The sequence below is a fragment of the Ochotona princeps genome, chromosome 15, assembly GCF_030435755.1.
Source record: "Ochotona princeps isolate mOchPri1 chromosome 15, mOchPri1.hap1, whole genome shotgun sequence".
Lineage (NCBI taxonomy): Eukaryota > Metazoa > Chordata > Mammalia > Lagomorpha > Ochotonidae > Ochotona > Ochotona princeps.
The window spans coordinates 16,128,388-16,146,992 of record NC_080846.1 but is presented as its reverse complement, the minus strand read 5'-3'; the positions used below and the strand labels follow the sequence as shown (position 1 = coordinate 16,146,992).

Below are 18,605 nucleotides of genomic sequence, written 5' to 3'. Positions count from 1 at the left end.
TTACTGACCTCCGCCCCTCCCCCTGGATTTGGCGGGGGCTGACTCCGTCGCCCCGCCCTCTGTGACAGCTACGCGGGCGCCCCGGGAAAGGCCTCCCCTGGGGACGGGGAGTGGACCGAGCCCGCAAGTCAGCGCTGGCGGGGCTTTCGAGGACGGCAGCTGGCGGCGTGGCCTGTGGGCGGGCTGAGAGGGGAGGACAATGGTAGCCACAAAAAAAAAAAGCTACCGCTTGGAAACGCTGAAGCCCCTTCGCAATGAGTTTTTTCGAATTGTCAGCAAATGTTAAAGTAAGAACTTTTTAAGGGAAACACATGAGCCTCAGTTCTCCCAGCCGTAAAATGGGTGCAGTATCAGTTCACGCACCTTAGGTACAGTTGCCACTAGCAAGTGCAAGGCGAGATGGCCAAAGTGGGACGGTAGAGTATCTCTAGAGATTAGGAAGTCATGTCTAAAACCCAAAAGCCACAATTTACACCTACATAGTCCCTCTCACACCATTCTTTAAGTACTACAGGACAAGAAATGGACCACAGAACAAGGAATTTTGCTTTTTTGTTTTTATTTTTAATGAAATACGAAATCACAAATAATGTTAATAGTAACGGCACTCAAGGACAAGAGGGGGGAGAGAAAAAGGTAAAATCATAAAAGGAAAACATTTTAACATCTGCATTACAAAACCCCAAGGTGCACATGGCAAAAGAAAAAATCCACCCACTCTTATTTAAAAACTATGGTAACCTGAAATATAAATATAATTATTCCTCCTTGTTTAAGAAATATACTTTCCCAAGGTTCCTACTCAATTACAGCCCTGAAAGTGTCGCATTCTCAAAAGGTGTGTAGACCCTGACTCTCTCTCCGGTGGGACGGGCTGGGGCCTTCAGAGGAGGATGGGAGCAGGGCGACTAAGTCAGCTAGGAATCCTAAAGGGAAAAGCCCAGACACCTCCACTGGCCTCACGAGGCTGTGGTGAAGCAATGGATGGGAGTGGAGCACAGTCCTGTCTTAGAGCCTTTCAGATTGCTCTGGCCGATGGAAGGGACGGAGAGAGAGGGACAAGGGATGGGGGCAGTCATTTCTTCTGCAGCCCCCGCACTGGGACCCAGTCCTGAGTCTCCCAACCCATCATTTTGTGAGGTAAAGCAGTAACCAAGGAGGATGTAAAATGACTGGATCTGTGTTTGTACCTGACTTCTTTATAACCGATCCCTCCCCACGATTTCGTTTTGCTTGGTTCTCCAAAGCTCCAAAGTAACCCCCTGTTAGTGGTGAACCTTTACAAAAATGATGTCAGCAGGAGGCTGGATGGTCCCTGTCAACTCAAATTTGGGAAATCAGAATTACGGGGCCTTCAGAAATTGGGATGACAAACTTGTTGGGGGGAGGGGACAGGCAGTTCTGGTGTTTTTCAATACTAGCCCTTTTCTCAGGAATGACTACAAGAGGGGTGAGACTGGTGGGCACTGCCCTAAGTGCATATACTGCTGCACCTTCCTTTCATTCTCACCTATTCCCCCCCTCAGCCCTTTTCTGCCCAAAGTCGGCGGGCCAAGAGTGGAAGGTGAAGGTGAAGGTTGCCAAACAAGATCAGAGGACTACTAGAGTCCTAATAGCCAGGGAGGGCCCAGCCGGGTCAAGTCCCCATACCAGAGGACAGGGTGACACTGTGGGGTTGGGGGCATAAGAACTTGGGCAAAGACATCTCAGAGTCGGAGGTGTGGCACTGGCTTGGTCACGTCCTGGAAGAAGGGGTGAGCCAGAGCTGCCTTAGCCGAAATCCGTTTGTTGGGGTCATAGTGCAACATTTGCTGGAGGGAGAGATACAGGCTTATTTCAGTGACGTGAAGAAAGTGGACCAAGCAGGTCACACAGCTGTTCCCCTCCCACAGCAAGGGAAAGCAGGGGGTGAGGGCAATGCACAACCCTGGGGTCCAGGGACTTCCCCTCTCCTGGGGGGCACAAATGAGGGGGTGTTCCTGATCCCCATACCCCATTCTCACCGATAACAGGTTCCGTCCATCTTCATCCAGGGGAGGCACCACTTTGCCAAAATCCTGCCGTGCCCACTTGGGGAAACTTGGTTTGTAATCGGGCATGGAAGTGACTCCTGGCCAGACCACTTCATCTGGGGTCCCCAGTGTCCGAAAGATCCTGAACAGCTGGTCAATCTCAGAGTCACCAGGGAACAAGGCCCGGCGGGTCACCTGAAACCGGGCAAAGAGGAAAGGCCCAAACCCACAACGACGTCAGTCCCAATGGTCTCCTCCGCACACAGGGCGGCTCCCACAGGCAGTGGAAGGTCAGCAGGGCCCCATGACTCCCTCCCCCAGGGCCTCACACGGGGTCAGTCATACACAGCCTGAGACAATGAAGTCCCTTCAACAGTCTTCTCGCCCCTCCTTCCTTCCCCCAACCATGGCCTTCCAGATCCCCAAGGCTGGGTGGGGCTGGGAGGGGGTGACTGTCTGGGGCGCCACTGACACGCAGTGAAGGGATCCCAAGCCACTCACGGGATGTGGGGTAGACACTGCGATCATGCCCCTTCCATGTAACGCAGCCACTTCTAGATAGGAGCACAGCGGGCACAGACTGTGTCTTCCATTTCTTCTGTGTTCCCCAGGGCGCCCAGCATGGTGCTGGGCACACACTAGGTGCTTAACAAATATTTATTGATGAATTCAGAGAGGAACACAGGCAACTGTAAGGTAATGCACTAGGGATAACGTATAGGTTGTATGTATAGATTAGGGCCTCCCCAGTTACAACCCTAATAAAGGACCTCAGAACACAATGGCTGATTGAATCAAAGATTCAGCCTACTCCACTTCCTAGATTCAGCCACTCCTAGGCCAAGTGGAAAGAGTGGGAGCTCCCGCTGAAGGCTGGGCCGCAGGGATCTTTCACTCCAAGAAGCCAGAGGTTGAGAGGGTGCATGAGCAAAGTTAGATTGAGGCCTGGCACGATGACATAGGGGATAAAGCAGCCATCTGCAGTCCTGGCGTTCCACATGGGCCAATCCAGCTTTCTGCTAATTGGCCTGGAAAAGCTGTAGTAGATGGCTCAAGTGCCTAGGCCTCTGCACCCACATGGGAGAGAATGGAAGAAGCTCCAGGCTTCTGGCTTCAGAGCAACCCAGCCCTGGCTGTTGTAGCCACTTGGGGAGTGAACCAGCAGAGAGGCAAGATCTGTGTCAAATAAATCTTAAGGAAAAAAAAAAAAGTACAAATGTAATGAAGGGTGTGTGGATCAAGGGAACACAACTAGCTCTCTCCATGCCTGGCACATTACAGCAAGGTCTAGAGGCCACGTGAGGGAGCCACTCCCTGCGGAAAGGACAAACCTGTTTCAGGGTGAAGAGAGTCTGTGTGGGAACAGGGCTGCTATCGGGGCCACAGTCCTGTCCTTTCCCCCACCACCCACCTTGACACTACTCAAGAGAACCCATGCAAAGAAAGGCCACGGGCCCAGGCCGAGAGGCAGTTCTGTTCTGCAGACAAGCAGGTAGGGCGGGCCGGGCGGAACCCAGGCGAGCCTCCATACCATCTCAGCAAAGATGCAGCCCAGGCTCCAGATGTCTACGGCGGTGGAGTAGTATTTGCAGCCCAGGAGGATTTCAGGTGCTCGGTACCACAGGGTCACCACCTGGGAGACAAGAACAGGGACAAGGATGGGTTTCTGAGGCCCGGAGATGGCCAGTCTCAACTCCACCCTGCTGACTCTTGCCTTTTAAAAAATAAGCCATTTCCTCTCTCCAGCTTCCCCTGCCTCCTTGGATTTACCCATGGGATGCAATGTCACGCAGCTTCTTAGCCAAGAGTTAGCCTAGTCCACGGCTCCTGGGAGTATGTTTTCCTGCAGTCCCATTCTGGGACTTTCCTAGAAGACTTGGGACAAATAGTCCTTTCTACAGTAATGTGCCCTCCAGCTATCCTATCTTAGAAAAATCCCAGGGGCCAGCCTGTTGTAGAGTAGATTAACCCATGCCCAGTGACAGCGACATCCCACAGCGGGAGTCCTGGTTGGGTTTCTAGCTGCCAGACTTCCCATCCAGCCGTCTGCTAACACGTCTGGAAAAGCAGTGAATGATGTTCTTCGCTCCCTGAGGTGGGAGACCCGGCTGGAGTTCCACGCTTCTGGCTTTTGACTGGCCCAGCTCTGAAGTTGTGACCATTTGAGGAGTGAACTAGAGGGAAAATCTTTTCTCAATCTTTTTCTCTCCCTCCATCTCTCTCTGTGTGTCACTTGGCCTTTCAAATACATAAATTTTTAAAAAGAAAAAAAAAAAAAAACACCCAGGTTATGATGACTCAACTGGCTAATCCTCCACTGCAAGCGCACGCATTCCATATAGGTGTTGGTTCATGCTCTGGCTGCTCCACTTCCCATCCAGCTCCCTGCTAATGCACCTGGGAAAGCAGACCAGGACGGCCCAAGGCCTTGAGTTCCTGCACTCATGTGACAGACTTAGAAAAGGCTTCTGGCTCCTGGCTTTGGATCATGTCAGCTCTGGCTATTATGGCCATTTTCGGAGTGAACCAGCAGATGGACGATCTGTTTCTCCTCTTTATAAATTTGCTTGCCCAATAAAAATAAATCTTAAAGAAAAAAAAAAAAAAAGCCCCAGTTAGCACAATCATAGAAACTAGGTGCATTTGCCAGGACCTAAGTGACATCCTGCCTTCTACTAAGAGAGAAACTGCTGGCCAGGTATTTGCAGTTGCTTTGTGAACATCCTGGTTCATGCCTGCTGGGGAGCTCACAGACAAAAAGCAGCAGAGTGACAGAGACAGCAGTGGGGGCCCGCGGTGACTTACCTCATGGGTGTAAGTCCGAACAGGCACTCCAAAGGCTCTGGCTAGTCCAAAGTCAGCTAGTTTGATGGACCCCTCTGTGTTGATGAGGAGATTCTGTGGTTTTAGATCCCGGTGCAGCACCCGGTGGGAATGGCAGAAAGCCAGGCCTTGGAGCAGCTGGAACAGATAGCTCTAACAGAGGGGAAGACAGGGCAGTTATACTCCATCACAAGGAATGCATAGGGATTTGCCCCTCCCCCACTCGGCTCCACTTATAGATACTATGTTAGTTTTTAGTTACATGTTCACCAGCTATTTCTGCCTCCAGCCTGCCAGTTCCAGGGAGGATCGGCCAGGCCAGCTCACACTGTACCTACACAGGGAAGGTTTACTACCCAGGGCATTGAACAAACAGCAGCTGCCAGCTGGAAAGTCAGCCCGGGAGTGAAGAACTCAGCTCTACAACAAACTACAAAGGTTTTCGGAGGGCCTTTTGGAGGAAACCTCCCCCAGAACAGGCCAATTCCCATTTATCTGAGTTTCATCTGACCTCCCAGCTGAGCTCCTGGGTTGACTCACAGAGTTTCAACTTTGATTCTTCAGCCCAACCCTAGGGCTAATGAGTATAATGAGCAGGGAAAAAGATTCAAGAGAGTATGGGGCTGCTGGCAGGTGGGGGATGAGGGCTCTCGGAGGGCCCAGATAACAAATTATCACACAGAGAGATCACCTTGATGAGGGGAAGAGGGATGCCGGTGAGAGCAGAGGCGTCCATGAATTTCTTGAGGTCTTGGTGCAGAAATTCAAACACCAAGTACAGTTTGTTTTCGGTGTGGATGACATCTAGCAGCCTAGGGAATGAGATGCAAACGGAAGCTAAGAACACTCTGGCTTCTCCAGAGCCTCATCCTCCCCTCCTGCCCTCACCTCACAGACACCCACTTACTTGACTATATTCGGGTGGTTAAGCTCCTTCAGCAGGGAAATCTCCCGGATGGCGGTGCTAGGTACACCCTCAGTCTCACTTGGAAAAGTGGAGAAAGCAGAGAGGGAAAGTTGGTTAAAATACGGGCCCCAACCCCCATCCTGCCTTTTTCCCACCAGCTCCTGGCATCCCCTAGGAAAGTGGGAGCTAAATATTTGGTAGGGTGTTAATTTCTGGGTATTTAGGGTAAAGCTCTGGGATGCGTGAAATCCTGAGTCCCTCTTCCCTGAAGTATGTTAAGTAAGGCTTTCAAGTGCAGGTGAGAGGTAACAGCAAAAAAAAGTGGGAGGAGCTTTCAACCTCCCCGGAGGGGGCCAGTGAGGTTCAACTGACATTCTTGGGAGAGAGGCAGAGAATTCCGAGTGGAGTTGGGGCAGTGAGGAGGGCTGGGCACTCAGAAAAGCGCTTCCCACAGCCCCCAACGATGTGGGGCCTCCCGGACACCCTCTCCCACGCCATCTCAGAGGGCTGCTTTCTCTCCTCTGAGTCTCTGAGTGTACATTTCGGGGGCATCAGCCGGCTCTGCGTGCGAAGCAAACTGTCCACAGATTGCACGCCATCCCGTACAGTCCTCCCCACCTACTCTCCCACTTCAAAAGCAGTCCCTCCCTGTTCCCTTCCGGTCCTGGGACGGCTACACGCCTGTTGGGGCGCGCGGTGGCGGGGGTGGGGAGGGAAAGAGGAGGTGTCCAGGAGCTCCCCAGGGAAGGGTCCACCTCTCCCCGTCCTGGGTGCAAAGGCCACTCACGTGTCCAGCCGGATTTTCTTGAGCGCCACCACTTCTCCCGTCAACTTGTTCTTGGCTTTGTACACCACCCCGTACGTGCCCTCTCCGATCTTTTCCACTTTTTGGAAGTTCTCCATGAAGCGCTAAGCCAGCCGGGTCAGCCCCGGCCGTGGAGCTGGGGTGCCGGGACCTGGGAACCCTGCAGAAAGTGGGCCCGGGCTCTAGTGGGCGTCCGAGCAGGATACCGGACCCAGCACGGAGGCCCGGGGTCGCGATGGAACGCCGTGTATCCCTCGCTCTTGTCAATTTGTCCAACTTGAAACAATGTTGCCGCCTCCCCCAACCCCAGCTAGCGACCGCCACCACAGGCCCCGCCTCTCCTTCCCGCGTTTCTCGGGCCCCGCCCCTGACGCTGCCGATTGGCTGGCGTCAGAGGGGCGGGCCAGAGAGGGCCCCGCCCCGCGCAAAGTTTGTTACGGAGGGCGGAGACTCGGTTCCCCCTCCGACGGGTGACCGTACCCCTTTCCCCGTCAAAGCTGGTGGTTTGGGCTCGAGCTCCCTACCTGCGTCCCTAGGCTTAGGAACTCTTCTCGCTCCTTGTTTCCTCCAACCCCTGGGAAAATGTGTCTTAATTACATTCAACTGCTTTCCGTGCAGCAGCAAACTACTACCCTTGCTGGAGGGGTGATGTCTGGGCCTGGAGAAGGAGTCCTCGCCTCGGCCTCTCAGCCTGTCTGGAGAGCTGTCTGTCTCACTGTTTTGGGAACGCGGGGGTTCCTAGTTCAACTCCACGGCTCCTTTCCCTCTCCCAGGAATAGTTGTGTGTGTCTCCCGTTGGCGTTCGGTGGCCGTCTTTCTGCCAACGTGGCAGGATGACAATGACCCCGGTGCTGGGTAGCAGGGTGGGTTGTCCAAGGATCCAGGATCCCTCCTCCGTTCAGCCCCCTTCTCCAGTCCTGCCAGGCCCCTCCCAGGCCTCCTCTGGAGAGAAAGGAGGAAGGGCTATGCAAATGCACACCCCTTTCTCATATAGGGGCTTGGTCTAGCCCCCCAGCGCCTTTGCTTGCTGGAGAGGAGGGAAGGGCAGGATGGACCTGATGCTGAGAAGGTGCCTCCTCCATCTGGCTGGGATGAGTGTCCTGCTGGCTGCAGGGGTCACAGAAGGTGAGTGTAGCTGTGTGGACAGGAGCAGGTGTGGATTGCAGGGTGCACCCCTGTCCTGGTGGTCACCCCTCCATCATGATGGGAGATGCCAGCCACACTGCAGGCATCTCCCTTGTGCTTGATTTGGTGAGGATGTGAGTGCCTGAGCTTCCTCTGCAATGGGGAGGTTTGGGGTTGAGCATGAAAATAATCCCATCATCTCAGAGAAATGGGAGAAGAGTGGGTTTTTACAGACCCATAGACCGCTTGGATTGGGAACTGGAACAGGGACTCTAAAACAGTGAAATGGTGTATATTGGGGGGGGGGACACTCTTGGAGGTATTGTCTGAGATACCTGGAGTAGGAGATTTAAGGTGGGAAGGAAGAGAATATGGTATTGGGTGTGAAGACTAAGGAGGCACCACCTTCCTGCTCCTCTGGGGTGGGGATGAGTGTGTGCAGCCCAGACCTTTTGTTCTAGAGCTGGGAAAGACAGGCAGAGGGGGGTCTCAGCTGAGCATCACATGAAAGAGCTCGGGGGATTGGGACCTCGTGACAAGAGCGAGGAGTGGGGGGGGAGGTGGTGAGAGGGTCTGGAATGTCCCGTGCTGCTCCAAGGAGGAGGGTGGGCGGGAGGTGGAGGGCAAATGGGGCATCTTATGACTTCTCTGGTGTGGAGATGCTCCATGGAAGATTCCAGAGCTTCCCCGCTCCATGAGTCAGCCGTACTTCCAGCACACATGGGAGAGGGCAGGGGAGGGTGGCTTGTGCTGTGTGCACCACGCACCACATCCCAGTGCTTGCTCTTCCTGCCTGGCTGCCTGCTCTCAGGCTTGGAGGACGTTTTTCTGAATTTCATTCCCTTGGTTAGCACTACAGTTCCAGTCTTGCTTTCCCCCCCACCTTCTGGAAGCATCCTTTTCAGCCACACACTCGAGGTTCTAGGGAGATGGTGCTAACATCTTGATCTTGCTTTCGAAAGTTATGAGAAGGCTTTTCTTCTAGATAGTCTTGAAATTTTCAGGGCATTGGGCTTGGGAATTTTGTCTAGTGTCAAATGACAATGTGTTTATGGAAAGATTTGTCTTCTTGCAGATACATATGGAGCATGTAGGGTTTGAATGACAAAGTGTCTGCAATTTTTTGAAAAGGTATTTTAGCCCAAAATAAGAACAACTACCAGTAAAAGTAGATAAAACCGATGCGGCAGAATGGGGGTTGTTGGAGCTGGGTGAGGAACTACGGCGGGCCACCATGGGTCTGTTTCCCCTTGCACATTCTCTTGGCCCATTGCAATAGTTTTCTTTGCTCCATCCTCATCTCAAGCACTGTCTCTTACCCATCCTCCTTCTCACTGTCTGCCCTGGTGATTTTTCTAAAACACAAATCTGACCATGTTCAGAAGGCTTCCTCTGGAGCCAGCACTGTGGCTTAATGGATGAAGCCACTGCCTGTGGTGCTGGCGTCCCATATGGGTGCTGGTTTGAGTCCTGGATGCCCCACTTCTGATCCACCTCTCTGCTAATGTGCATGGGAAAGCAGCAGAAGAAGGCCACAATGCTTCGGCCCCTGCATCCATGTGGCAGATCCAGAGTAAGGCTGGACTGGCTCCTGGCTTTAGACCAGCCTTACTCTAGCCATTGCTGCCATTTGAGGAGTGAAGCTGCAGATGCGAAATTTCTCCCCATAACTCTCTGCCTTTCAAATAAGTAAAAATTTTCCCTTTTTTTTTAAAAAAAAGATTTATTTTATTTTCATTACAAAGTCAGATATACAGAGAGGAGAAGAGACAGAGAGGAAGACCTTCCATCCGATGATTCACTCACCAATGGAGTGCAACGGCCAGTGTTATGTCTATCCAAAGCCAGGAGTCAGGAACTTCCTCCAGGTCTCCCATTCAGGTGCAGGGTCCCAAGGCTTTGGGCTGTCTTCCACTGCTTTCCCAGGGCACAGGCGGGGAGCTGAATGGGAAATGGAGCTGCAGGGATTAGAACCGACACCCATATGGTGCATTCAAGGTGAGGACTTCAGCCGCTAGGCCATTGCACTGGACCCAATTTTTCCCTTTTTTAAAAAACTTTTTCTGAAGGATAATTTAAAAATATTTATTATTTATTTATTTTTACTTGAAAGAGTTATGTATAGAAAGAGACACAAAGAACTTCCACCTCCTGGTTCATTCGCCAAATGACTGCAACAGCTGAGCTGGGCCAGTCCAAAGCTGGGAGTCAGGAGATTTTTGTTAGTCTCCCATGTGGGTGCAGGATCTAAAGGTTTTGAGCCATCCTCTGCTGCTTTCCCAGGCCATTACCAGAGAGCTGGATCGGAAGTGGAGCAACCAGGACTAGAACCGGTGCCTATTTGGGATTGTAGCACTTCAGATAGAGGATTATAATGCTATGCCACTGTGCTGACTCCTGCCCCCAAGGGCAAATTTTATGTTAGGTGAATTAAGTCTCAATTTAAAATATTACAACAGGTCTTTCCTCCCTTCGAGCCTCTTCCTGTTGCTATGGCAGAAGAGTTCTTTCTTTGTTAAATACATCTTGCTTTGCACACTAAAAAGCTACAAAGTTAAAACAACAACAACAACAAAAACCCTTCAGAGGTGGCCACACCTTAGGATAAAGACCAGTCCCCAGAGCAGGGCACGGCCCCAGCACCCTCAGGGAGCCTCCACCACACAGCAAGGCACCTCAGCATGCATGTGTCTATAGACATCTGCTTGCTGTCCAAGGGCGGCTCCTCAGCCAAGTCTTTCCCAGCACATTAGTGTGGAATTAGCTTACTCACTCTGGCATCTGTCATGGCACATACTGAGCAGGACCCTGGGGGTGGGCATTTGGCCTGGTGGCTGAGCTGCCTGCTGTCGCCGTGGCCTGGGTTTGACACCCAGCTTTGCTCCTGACTCCAGCTGCCCACCAAGGCAGACCCTGGATGGTTCTAGTGACTGGCTTTCTGCCATCCACATGGGAGATCTAAGCTGATTTCCCAGCTCCTTGCTTTGGCCCAGACCGGGAGCTGGTGTGGGCATTTAGATAGTTGAACCAGCAGATGGTAGCTATCACTGTATCTCTCTGCTTCTCCAAAAAATTGTAAAAGCTTGCAATTGTAATAACTTACATACATACCTGTTTTCTACATTTCACTCTAAATTCTTTCAAGGACATATCTTGTTCATTGCTTAGATTCTTTGTGTGCCTCTGGGGCAGGTAATGTGGTATGGCAGGTTAAGCTGCTGCTTGAGACACCTGCATCACATAGGGGAGTGCCACTTGGAATCCTGATATCTCATGCTTCAGATCCAGCTTGCTGCTAAACGTGCCGAGCAGAGGATCGGGGCTTGAGTACTGAACCCCTGGCACATATGTGGGAGGCCTGGCTCCTGGCTTCTTCCTGCCCCTGGCCTGGCTTTGCCACCATTTGGTTATGTATTTCTGTGTGTCACTATGCCTTTCAAATAAGTAAATATATCTTTAAAGATATTCTTGGTACCTAGAACAGTGCCTAGTGTATGGTAGATATTCACCAAAAAAATACAATCTGAACATGAAAATGAGTAGGGTGACGTGGAATAGAGTGTGATTCCTAAAAAGGCACTGAGTGAGGTGGTTCCCAGGACATTTATGGCACATTCCTTTCAGGACTCACCGACCAGGAGTGGCTTGGTGTCTCAAGGCAGCTCAAAACCAAAGCCTGGAACCAGCAGCTGTATCCAGAGTGGACAGAAGTCCAGGGCTCTGACTGCTGGAGAGGTAGGAGGTTCTGGAGGGGACCTAACAGGAATGGGGTGGAAGAACAACAGGAATGGGGTCTGAGGGGTCACGGATCCTGAGTGCCCATTGGACCCCTAGCTGTTCTGCTACTGATCCAGTTCCCCTGTGCCTAGGAAGGCAGCAGCTAATGGCCTGAGCTCTGGGCTCCCTGTACCCATGTGGGAGAGCTGAATGGAGTTCCTGGTTCCTGTGTTTAGCTTGGGGAATGATCCAGCAGATGAGAGGGCTCTCTCTCTCACACACCTTGCCCTCTATCAATCTGCCTTTAAAATAAATAAGTAAATAAATAAATAAGTAAATAAATAATTAAAATTTTAATAAAGTTGGGGGGCACAGCACCATGTGGCACATTGGGTTAAGCCACTGCTTTCAAAGCTATCATCCCATGTGGGAGCATTGGCTGGAATCCCAGCTGCTCCTCTTGTAATCTAGCTCCTTACTAGATTACAAAGCAGAAAGCAGCAGAAAATGGCTCAAAATCTTGGGTTCCTGCCCTCCACATGGGAGACCTGATGGAATTATAGGTTCTTGACTTTGGCCTGTCCCAGCCCCAGCTGTTGGGCCCATCTGGTGAGTGAAGGCTGAAGCCAAGAGCTAGGAGCTTCATCTGGGTCTCCCACATGGATACAGCCCAAAGACCCAGGCTATCCTCTGCCGCCTCCATTAGCATTCATTTGGAGCTGAAGCAGTGTTTAACTGTCATGTATGTGGGATGCTGGAGTCACAGGCTGAAGCTTAAATGGCTGTGTCACAATGCCAGCCCTGATAAACAAATCTTAAAAAGTAAGATCCGGGTAGGAAGGTAGGTGGGGAGAGGAGCTAATGGGGCTTCCCTTTGCAGGAGGCCAAGTGGCCCTGGAAGTCATCAATGATGGACCTACCCTGATCGGAGCAAATGCCTCCTTCTCTATCGCTCTGCACTTCCCGGAGAGCCAAAAGATCCTGCCAGATGGGCAGATTGTCTGGGCCAATGACTCTGTCGTCAACGGTGAGTACCTGTCTGCCCAGGCCCATGATAAAAGCCCAGACTTCCTGCTGTCCCCAGTGGGCTCGGAATGTCATCTTTTTTTTTTTTTTTAACATATCTCATATATGTAATGTATGCACTTAGAAATCAACGTGAAAAATGCAGATCCCCCCCAAAAAAACATCATAGTTCTCAAATGGGAGACTCCTTGTCTATAATGTGAGGATGGAGCCTTGCCTGAGAGGTATGATAGGGATGAACACAGGATAACATGTAACACAGTTAGTGCAGGGTTGGCTCTGGCCTAGCCTGCAGTTAAAGCTGAATAAATGTTAGCTGGAGCTGTTATTTTTTGTTTAATCTCACTTACTAGATGGAGCAGATCACTCTAAACATTAATAGATGGCTTTCCAATGTCTTAAACTCTGTGTTCTAGGCTCCCTCGGCCCTTGGCTCCCACTCTCAGTAGGGGTGCTTTGGAGGTTGTATGCACTGGATAGCGAGGATTCCCGAGTCCTCCCTGTCCCCCCAGGAGCCAGTGTAGGGGCACCGATATATATAAAAGAAAGCTGGATTTAGAGGGCATCCCCCATGTTGACCATTCAGGAAGCAAAGTGCGGGGAGGCCAGCCAGTGTACCCCGAGGAATCTGACGACGGCTGCATCTTCCCGGATGGTGAACCCTGCCCACCTGGCCCTCTGTCTCAGAGAAGAAGCTTTGTCTATGTCTGGAAGACCTGGGGTGAGGAGCTCCCTTCTCTCATCCATTGCCCTCATTTGCATTCCCTTCTTCCCACCTCATCTCCATTCTTTTGGGTCATGCTCCTTAATTTTTCTGTAATCTTTATTTCCCTCCTGGTTCCTTCTACCTCCACAGGACCTAGGACTCCTGCAAGTCAGTCCTAACTGTTTTCTGGCAACCCATACTTAAGTTTAGCCCCAAGGATCCCTCTATTGGATCCCTGCCCAGTCCCCATGCAACACAGCCTTTTAAAGGTCCCAGAATGCAGTTTTTTTCCACATACTTCCTAGCCTCCCTTCTGCAGTACCCCATTGCTAATTTCTACCCCCTCCATTCCTTATGGCTAGTAACTCTCTTTTCCTTGCTTTTCCCTCCTAAAACCTCAGGCCAGTACTGGCAAGTTCTAGGGGGCCCAGTGTCCAGGCTGAGCATTGGGACAGGCCAGGCGACGCTGGGCTCACACACCATGGAGGTGACCGTCTACCACCACCGGGGGGCCCGCAGCTATGTGCCCCTCGCTCACTCCAGCTCCGCCTTCACTATCACCGGTGAGGATTTACGGCCAGTGATAGGGCTAGAAAAAGTGGAAGGATGAGAAAGGAAGAAGAGGACATGGTGTGCAAACTTAAAGGGGTAGGGCCAGGAAGACCTGGACAGAGAAATGTATGCCTTTGGATCTGTAAAGGGCTTATGGTGGGCTTGGGACCAGAGGGTGTGGCTGAGTCTGGGGTTTGGGCCTGGTTCTCACCTTCTCTGGCTCTAATCCCAGACCAGGTGCCCTTCTCTGTAAGTGTGTCCCAGCTGCAGGCCTTGGATGGCGGGAACAAGCACTTCCTGAGAAACCAGCCTCTGACTTTCGCCATCCAGCTCCATGATCCCAGTGGCTATTTGGATGGAGTTGACCTCTCCTACACCTGGAACTTTGGAGATGACACTGGAACCCTGATCTCTCGAGCACTTGTGGTCACTCACACTTACCTGGTGCCTGGCCCTGTCACTGCCCATGTGGTGCTACAGGCAGCCATCCCTCTCAGCTCCTGTGGCTCCTCCCCAGTTCCAGGTACCACTGATGGGCACCTGCCAACTTCAGATGCCCCTGGCACCACAGCTAGGCAAGTACCTACTGCAGAAGTTGTAAGCACCACACCTGGTCAGGGACCTACTACAGAACCCTCTGGAAGCACAGCTGGGCAGGTGTCAACCACAGGGGGTGCAGGTACTACAACCCAACAGTCATCAACCTCGAAAGTCACGGGCACCACATCTGCAGAGGGTCCTGGGACGACACCTGTGGTGGTGTGGACCTCAGAACTCCCTGGAACTACAGCTGCACAGGTAGCTACCACGGGGCTGGTAGACCGCACAGCTGGAGAATTAGCCACCCTACAGCCCGAGGCTCCAGGCTCCAGCCCACTTGTGCCTACAGAAGTTATTACAGGTAAGAGCTTCAGCGTGAAGGAGGTGCATTAAGGTTGGGTGTTTGCACCCCTCTAGTCTGAAGTCTTACCCAGGATCCTGATACTAACCAATCCTTTGCTTGGCACCATCGTCCACCCAAAACCCTCACTGGCTATGAAGTGTTTGAGTCCTAATGGCAGAACTGATCACTTAATCCCCAAGGTCAGGAGGAGTTTGTTGCTTCTCTGCCCCTGAGGAGAACTGCTGGGAGACACACATGATCACTGACAGGACATTTCTTCTTGAAGTGTAAATGCACAGAACCCTCACTAGGTTCTAAGTCTCAGATCCCTGGATTCCCATCCCAAAACAGAAAGGCAGCCATGGGGTAGAGCTGCCTAAGTGGCTTAATGTATGCTGAGTGTCTAGCCAGGGACCTGGCACACTACAGAGTGCGATAGACATCTAGGATTGTTTAAAAACTCCAGCGCTTCTTCAGAGACTCAATTCCCTTTACTGAGTATAAAGAGATTTTCCAGGTTTCTTTCTTTCTTTCTTTCTTTCTTTCTTTCTTTCTTTCTTTCTTTCTTTCTTTCTTTCTTTCTTTCTTTCTTTCTTTCTATCTTTCTTTCTTTCTTTCTTTCTTTCTTTCCTCTTTTTTAAAAGATCTTTCATGGGCCCGGCGGCATGGCCTAGCGGCTAAAGTCCTCGCCTTGAAAGCCCTGGGATCCCATGTGGGCGCCGGTTCTAATCCCGGCAGCTCCACTTCCCATCCAGCTCTCTGCTTGTGCCCTGGGAAAGCAGTTGAGGACGGCCCAATGCATTGGGCCCCTGCACCCATGTGGGAGACCTGGAAGAGGTTCCTGGTTCCTGGCTTCGGATCAGCGCGCACCGGCCCGTTGCGGCTCACTTGGGGAGTGAAACATCGGATGGAAGATCTTCCTCTCTGTCTTTCCTCCTCTGTATATCTGACTTTGCAATAAAAATAAATCTTTAAAAAAAAAAAGATCTTTCATCCACTGGTTCACTCCCCATTTAGCTGCATTGGCCGGAACTGAGCCTAGCCAAGCCAAAGCCAGGAGCCAGGAGCTTCTTCCTTGCCTCCCACATGGATACAGGACACTAATCCACAAGCTGGCACCTATATGGGATCCCAACACTTGAAGGGGGAGGATTAGCCAATCAGGCCATCATGCTGGCCCCAACCAAGCAAGCAGTTTTCCAGGCAGAGCTGAATTCCCAGAATCTTGAGTTACTGGCTTGGAAATCAGACAAGATGGGCCTGATGCAATGGCTCAACTGTCTGAAAGTGCCAGGATTCCTTATGGGTGCCAGTTGGTGTCCCAGCTGCTCCACTTCTAATCCAGCTCTCTGCTTGTAGCCTGGGAAAGCAATAGAGGATGATCCAAAGCCTTGGGACCCTGCACCCATGTGGGAGACCCATAAGAAGCTCCTGGCTCTTGGCTTTAGTTTGGCTCAGTTCTGGGTGTTGTGACTACTTGGGAAGTGATTCAGCAAATGGAAGATCTTTCTCTATCTCTCCTCTCTGTGAATCTGCCTTTTCAATAAAAATAAATATTAAGAAAAATAGTAATCTCTAAGAAAAAAAAAAAAAACACTGGGGCCTGGCGTGGTGGCCTAGCAGTTGAAGTCCTTGCCTTGAACGTACCGGGATCCCATATGGGCACCGGTTCTAATCCCGGCAGCCCCACTTCCCATCCAGCTCCCTGCTTGTGGCCTGGGAAAACAGTCTTGGACGGCCCAAAGCTTAGGACCCTGCACCAACGTGGGAGACCCAGAAGCTCCTGGCTCCTGCCTTCGGACTGGCTCAGCTTCAGCCATTGCGGCCACTTGGGGAGTGAATCAACGGACGATCTTTCCTCTCTGTCTTTCCTCCTCTCTGTAATATCTCAGTTTCCAATAAAAAATAAAATAAAAATATTTAAAAGAAAAAAAATAACCCTACCTGTGTGGCCTCTGCCTCTGACTTCCCCTCCTCAACATTGTCTTGCCAGACTCCCTGAGCAGCCCCGTACTGAATGACACGGCCTCCCTAGTGCTGGTAAAGAGACAAGCACCCTTGGACTGTGTGCTGTATCGCTATGGTTCCTATGCCCTCAGCTTCAACATCGTCCGTGAGTCTCGTCTACTTTGGGGGATGGAGGAGGGAGGTGTGTGTTACTTGGCGATGGCCAAGGGGACTACCTTCCTGGAGAGGAGGAATCCCCAAGTGCCATGGTCCTCATCTGAAGACATGAGAATGGGACTAGACAAGAAGCCCTAAGGCTTCCTAGTCCATGGGCTTTTGGGGTCACCTGCTAGGGGAACCCCATTTTTAACCTTGCATCTCTACAGAGGGCATTGAGAATGCAGAGATCCTGCAGGCCGTGCCATCCAGTGAGGGGGATGCATTTGAACTGACTGTCTCCTGCCAAGGCGGGTGAGTGTCCCGCAGGTTGTCCTGCCCTTCGGTTTGCTATTGCTCCCTTCTCTAGTGTCCCATCTCTTCTCACAAGCCAACACCTCTTCCAGGCTGCCCAACGAAGCGTGTATGGACATCTCATCACCAGGGTGCCAGCCCCCTGCCCAGCGGCTATGCCAGCCTGTGCCACCCAGCCCAGCCTGCCAGCTGGTTCTGCGCCAGGTACTGGATGGTGGCTCAGGAATCTACTGTCTCAATGTGTCTTTGGCTGATGCCAACAGCCTGGCCATGGTCAGCACCCAGCTTGTCATGCCTGGTGGGTATCTGGGATGAGATAAGGGGAGCGGGCAGAGGCCAGCTGGCTGGGAACAGATGCCGAGTAAAGCATTGGGGTTCTGCCCATAGGTCAAGAAGCAGGTCTGCGGCAGGCTCCTCTGTTTGTTGGGCTCCTGCTGGTGTTGATGGCTGTAGGGCTTGCCTGTCTGGTCTACAAGTGAGTACCCCACCGTGCTGTGCACTCCTACTTCCTCCTCACTGGTCCTGTTTACTTCTCCTTAAGAAGGATGGTCTGGCATAAGCCTAGACAGGCCTGGGCTGTGGTCTTGCTGGTGGCCCCTCAGGAAAGCAGCTAAAGCTTTGTGAGCTGCTGGGGGGACTATTTGCCGCGAGGGTCTGTGTGAGAGTAGACACCAGAGGGTTAACATCTGTCTCTGAACCAAAAGGAGACAATGACATATATTTCCCAGTGCAGGGTGGGCATCCAGGGCAGCTGTGAAGGGACCCATTGGGACATCCACTTTCCATATCAGAACATTAGGGTTCAAACCCCAGTTCCATTCCCTACCCCAGCTTCCTGTTCATGTGCAGCAAGTCATGGCACGAGGAGTTGGGTCACTGCCAGTAACTTGGGAGCTGCAGACCAAGCTCCTGGTTTCCAGCTTTGGCCTGGCCAAACTGGGCCCATGGAGTGCCTTTCGGGGAGTAAAGCAGCAGATGGGAGCCTTTTGTCTCTCATATAAATAGAATGAAATAATAACAATAAAAATAACTAGAAAAAAAATAGTGGTAGCAGAGGGGCAGTTTGGCTGACCTGAGTTCTGTACTTTCAAGAGGACAATCATATCCCACCCCTGGGGTGCCGAGGTCTTCAAGGCAAGAGAGAAGGACTGGGTTTATCACCATAAAAGCAGGGACCCTGGCGCACATGACCAACATGGGATGGGGGGGGCCAAGGCTGTGTCCTCTCCTTCAGAGAAGCACAGGAGGCTGTCTTTGTCCACTGCTAGTCAGTTCCTCCCCTCTGCTCCCAATGCCAGGCGCATGCTCATGAAGCAGGGCTCCACTCTCGCCACACCCCAGCTGCCCCATGCCAGCATCCAGCGTCTGCATCTGCCCAGGCTCTTCCGTGCTTGTGCCACCAGTGAGAACAGCCCCCTCCTGGGTGGGCAGCAGGTCTGAGCGCCCTTGTGGGGACACGAGGAGGTCTCTGGGCTTGTCTGCAATACCTGTGTGGCCGCCCCCCTCTCTCCTCCCCCCGACCCCCACTCCAGGCTACTGTTACCTGAAATAAATACTGAGAACCTGGTGCTGTTGTCCTCCAGCTTCTTGGGAGAATCCGTCTTTTGAAGGAGGGAAGGGATCAAAGAAGC

General features: G+C 51.9%; 2 protein-coding genes across 3 annotated transcripts; one reads left to right on the top strand and one right to left on the bottom strand.

Annotated features, from left to right (window-relative positions):
- Positions 1-534: 534 nt before the first annotated feature.
- Positions 535-6,885, bottom strand: CDK2 (cyclin dependent kinase 2). 2 transcript variants are annotated; one of them, XM_004589646.4, is made up of 8 exons: positions 6,530-6,885; positions 5,743-5,820; positions 5,527-5,647; positions 4,818-4,988; positions 3,544-3,645; positions 2,514-2,657; positions 2,004-2,207; positions 535-1,811 (listed from the first exon to the last, which is right to left on the bottom strand). In XM_004589646.4, the coding sequence occupies exons 1-8, from the start codon at positions 6,643-6,645 to the stop codon at positions 1,707-1,709; spliced, it is 1,041 nt and encodes a 346-aa protein (XP_004589703.1). In that variant the 5' UTR covers positions 6,646-6,885; the 3' UTR covers positions 535-1,706. The 2 variants fall into 2 exon arrangements, with proteins under 2 accessions (XP_004589703.1, XP_004589704.1); XM_004589647.4 differs by lacking the exon at positions 2,514-2,657 and having other exon boundaries at positions 536-1,811; positions 6,530-6,883.
- A 395-nt stretch (positions 6,886-7,280) lies between these two features.
- On the top strand, positions 7,281-18,470 carry PMEL (premelanosome protein). The gene is made up of 11 exons (XM_004589645.2): positions 7,281-7,672; positions 11,297-11,407; positions 12,270-12,416; positions 13,002-13,136; positions 13,523-13,684; positions 13,906-14,574; positions 16,550-16,669; positions 16,890-16,974; positions 17,067-17,272; positions 17,362-17,449; positions 18,273-18,470. The coding sequence occupies exons 1-11, from the start codon at positions 7,597-7,599 to the stop codon at positions 18,412-18,414; spliced, it is 1,941 nt and encodes a 646-aa protein (XP_004589702.2). The 5' UTR covers positions 7,281-7,596; the 3' UTR covers positions 18,415-18,470.
- Positions 18,471-18,605: the final 135 nt, after the last annotated feature.

Excerpts from the sequence above, each read along its gene's own strand:
- PMEL (XM_004589645.2), top strand. The coding sequence starts at position 7,597 with ATGGACCTGATGCTGAGAAGGTGCCTCCTCCATCTGGCTGGGATGAGT. Across the intron at positions 13,685-13,905 it reads CTCCGCCTTCACTATCACCG|ACCAGGTGCCCTTCTCTGTA; the intron begins GTGAGGATTTAC and ends CTCTAATCCCAG. Across the intron at positions 17,273-17,361 it reads CACCCAGCTTGTCATGCCTG|GTCAAGAAGCAGGTCTGCGG; the intron begins GTGGGTATCTGG and ends TTCTGCCCATAG.
- CDK2 (XM_004589646.4), bottom strand. The coding sequence starts at position 6,645 with ATGGAGAACTTCCAAAAAGTGGAAAAGATCGGAGAGGGCACGTACGGG. Across the intron at positions 5,821-6,529 it reads AAGAAAATCCGGCTGGACAC|TGAGACTGAGGGTGTACCTA; the intron begins GTGAGTGGCCTT and ends CACTTTTCCAAG. Across the intron at positions 1,812-2,003 it reads ATGGACGGAACCTGTTATCG|CAAATGTTGCACTATGACCC; the intron begins GTGAGAATGGGG and ends CTCTCCCTCCAG.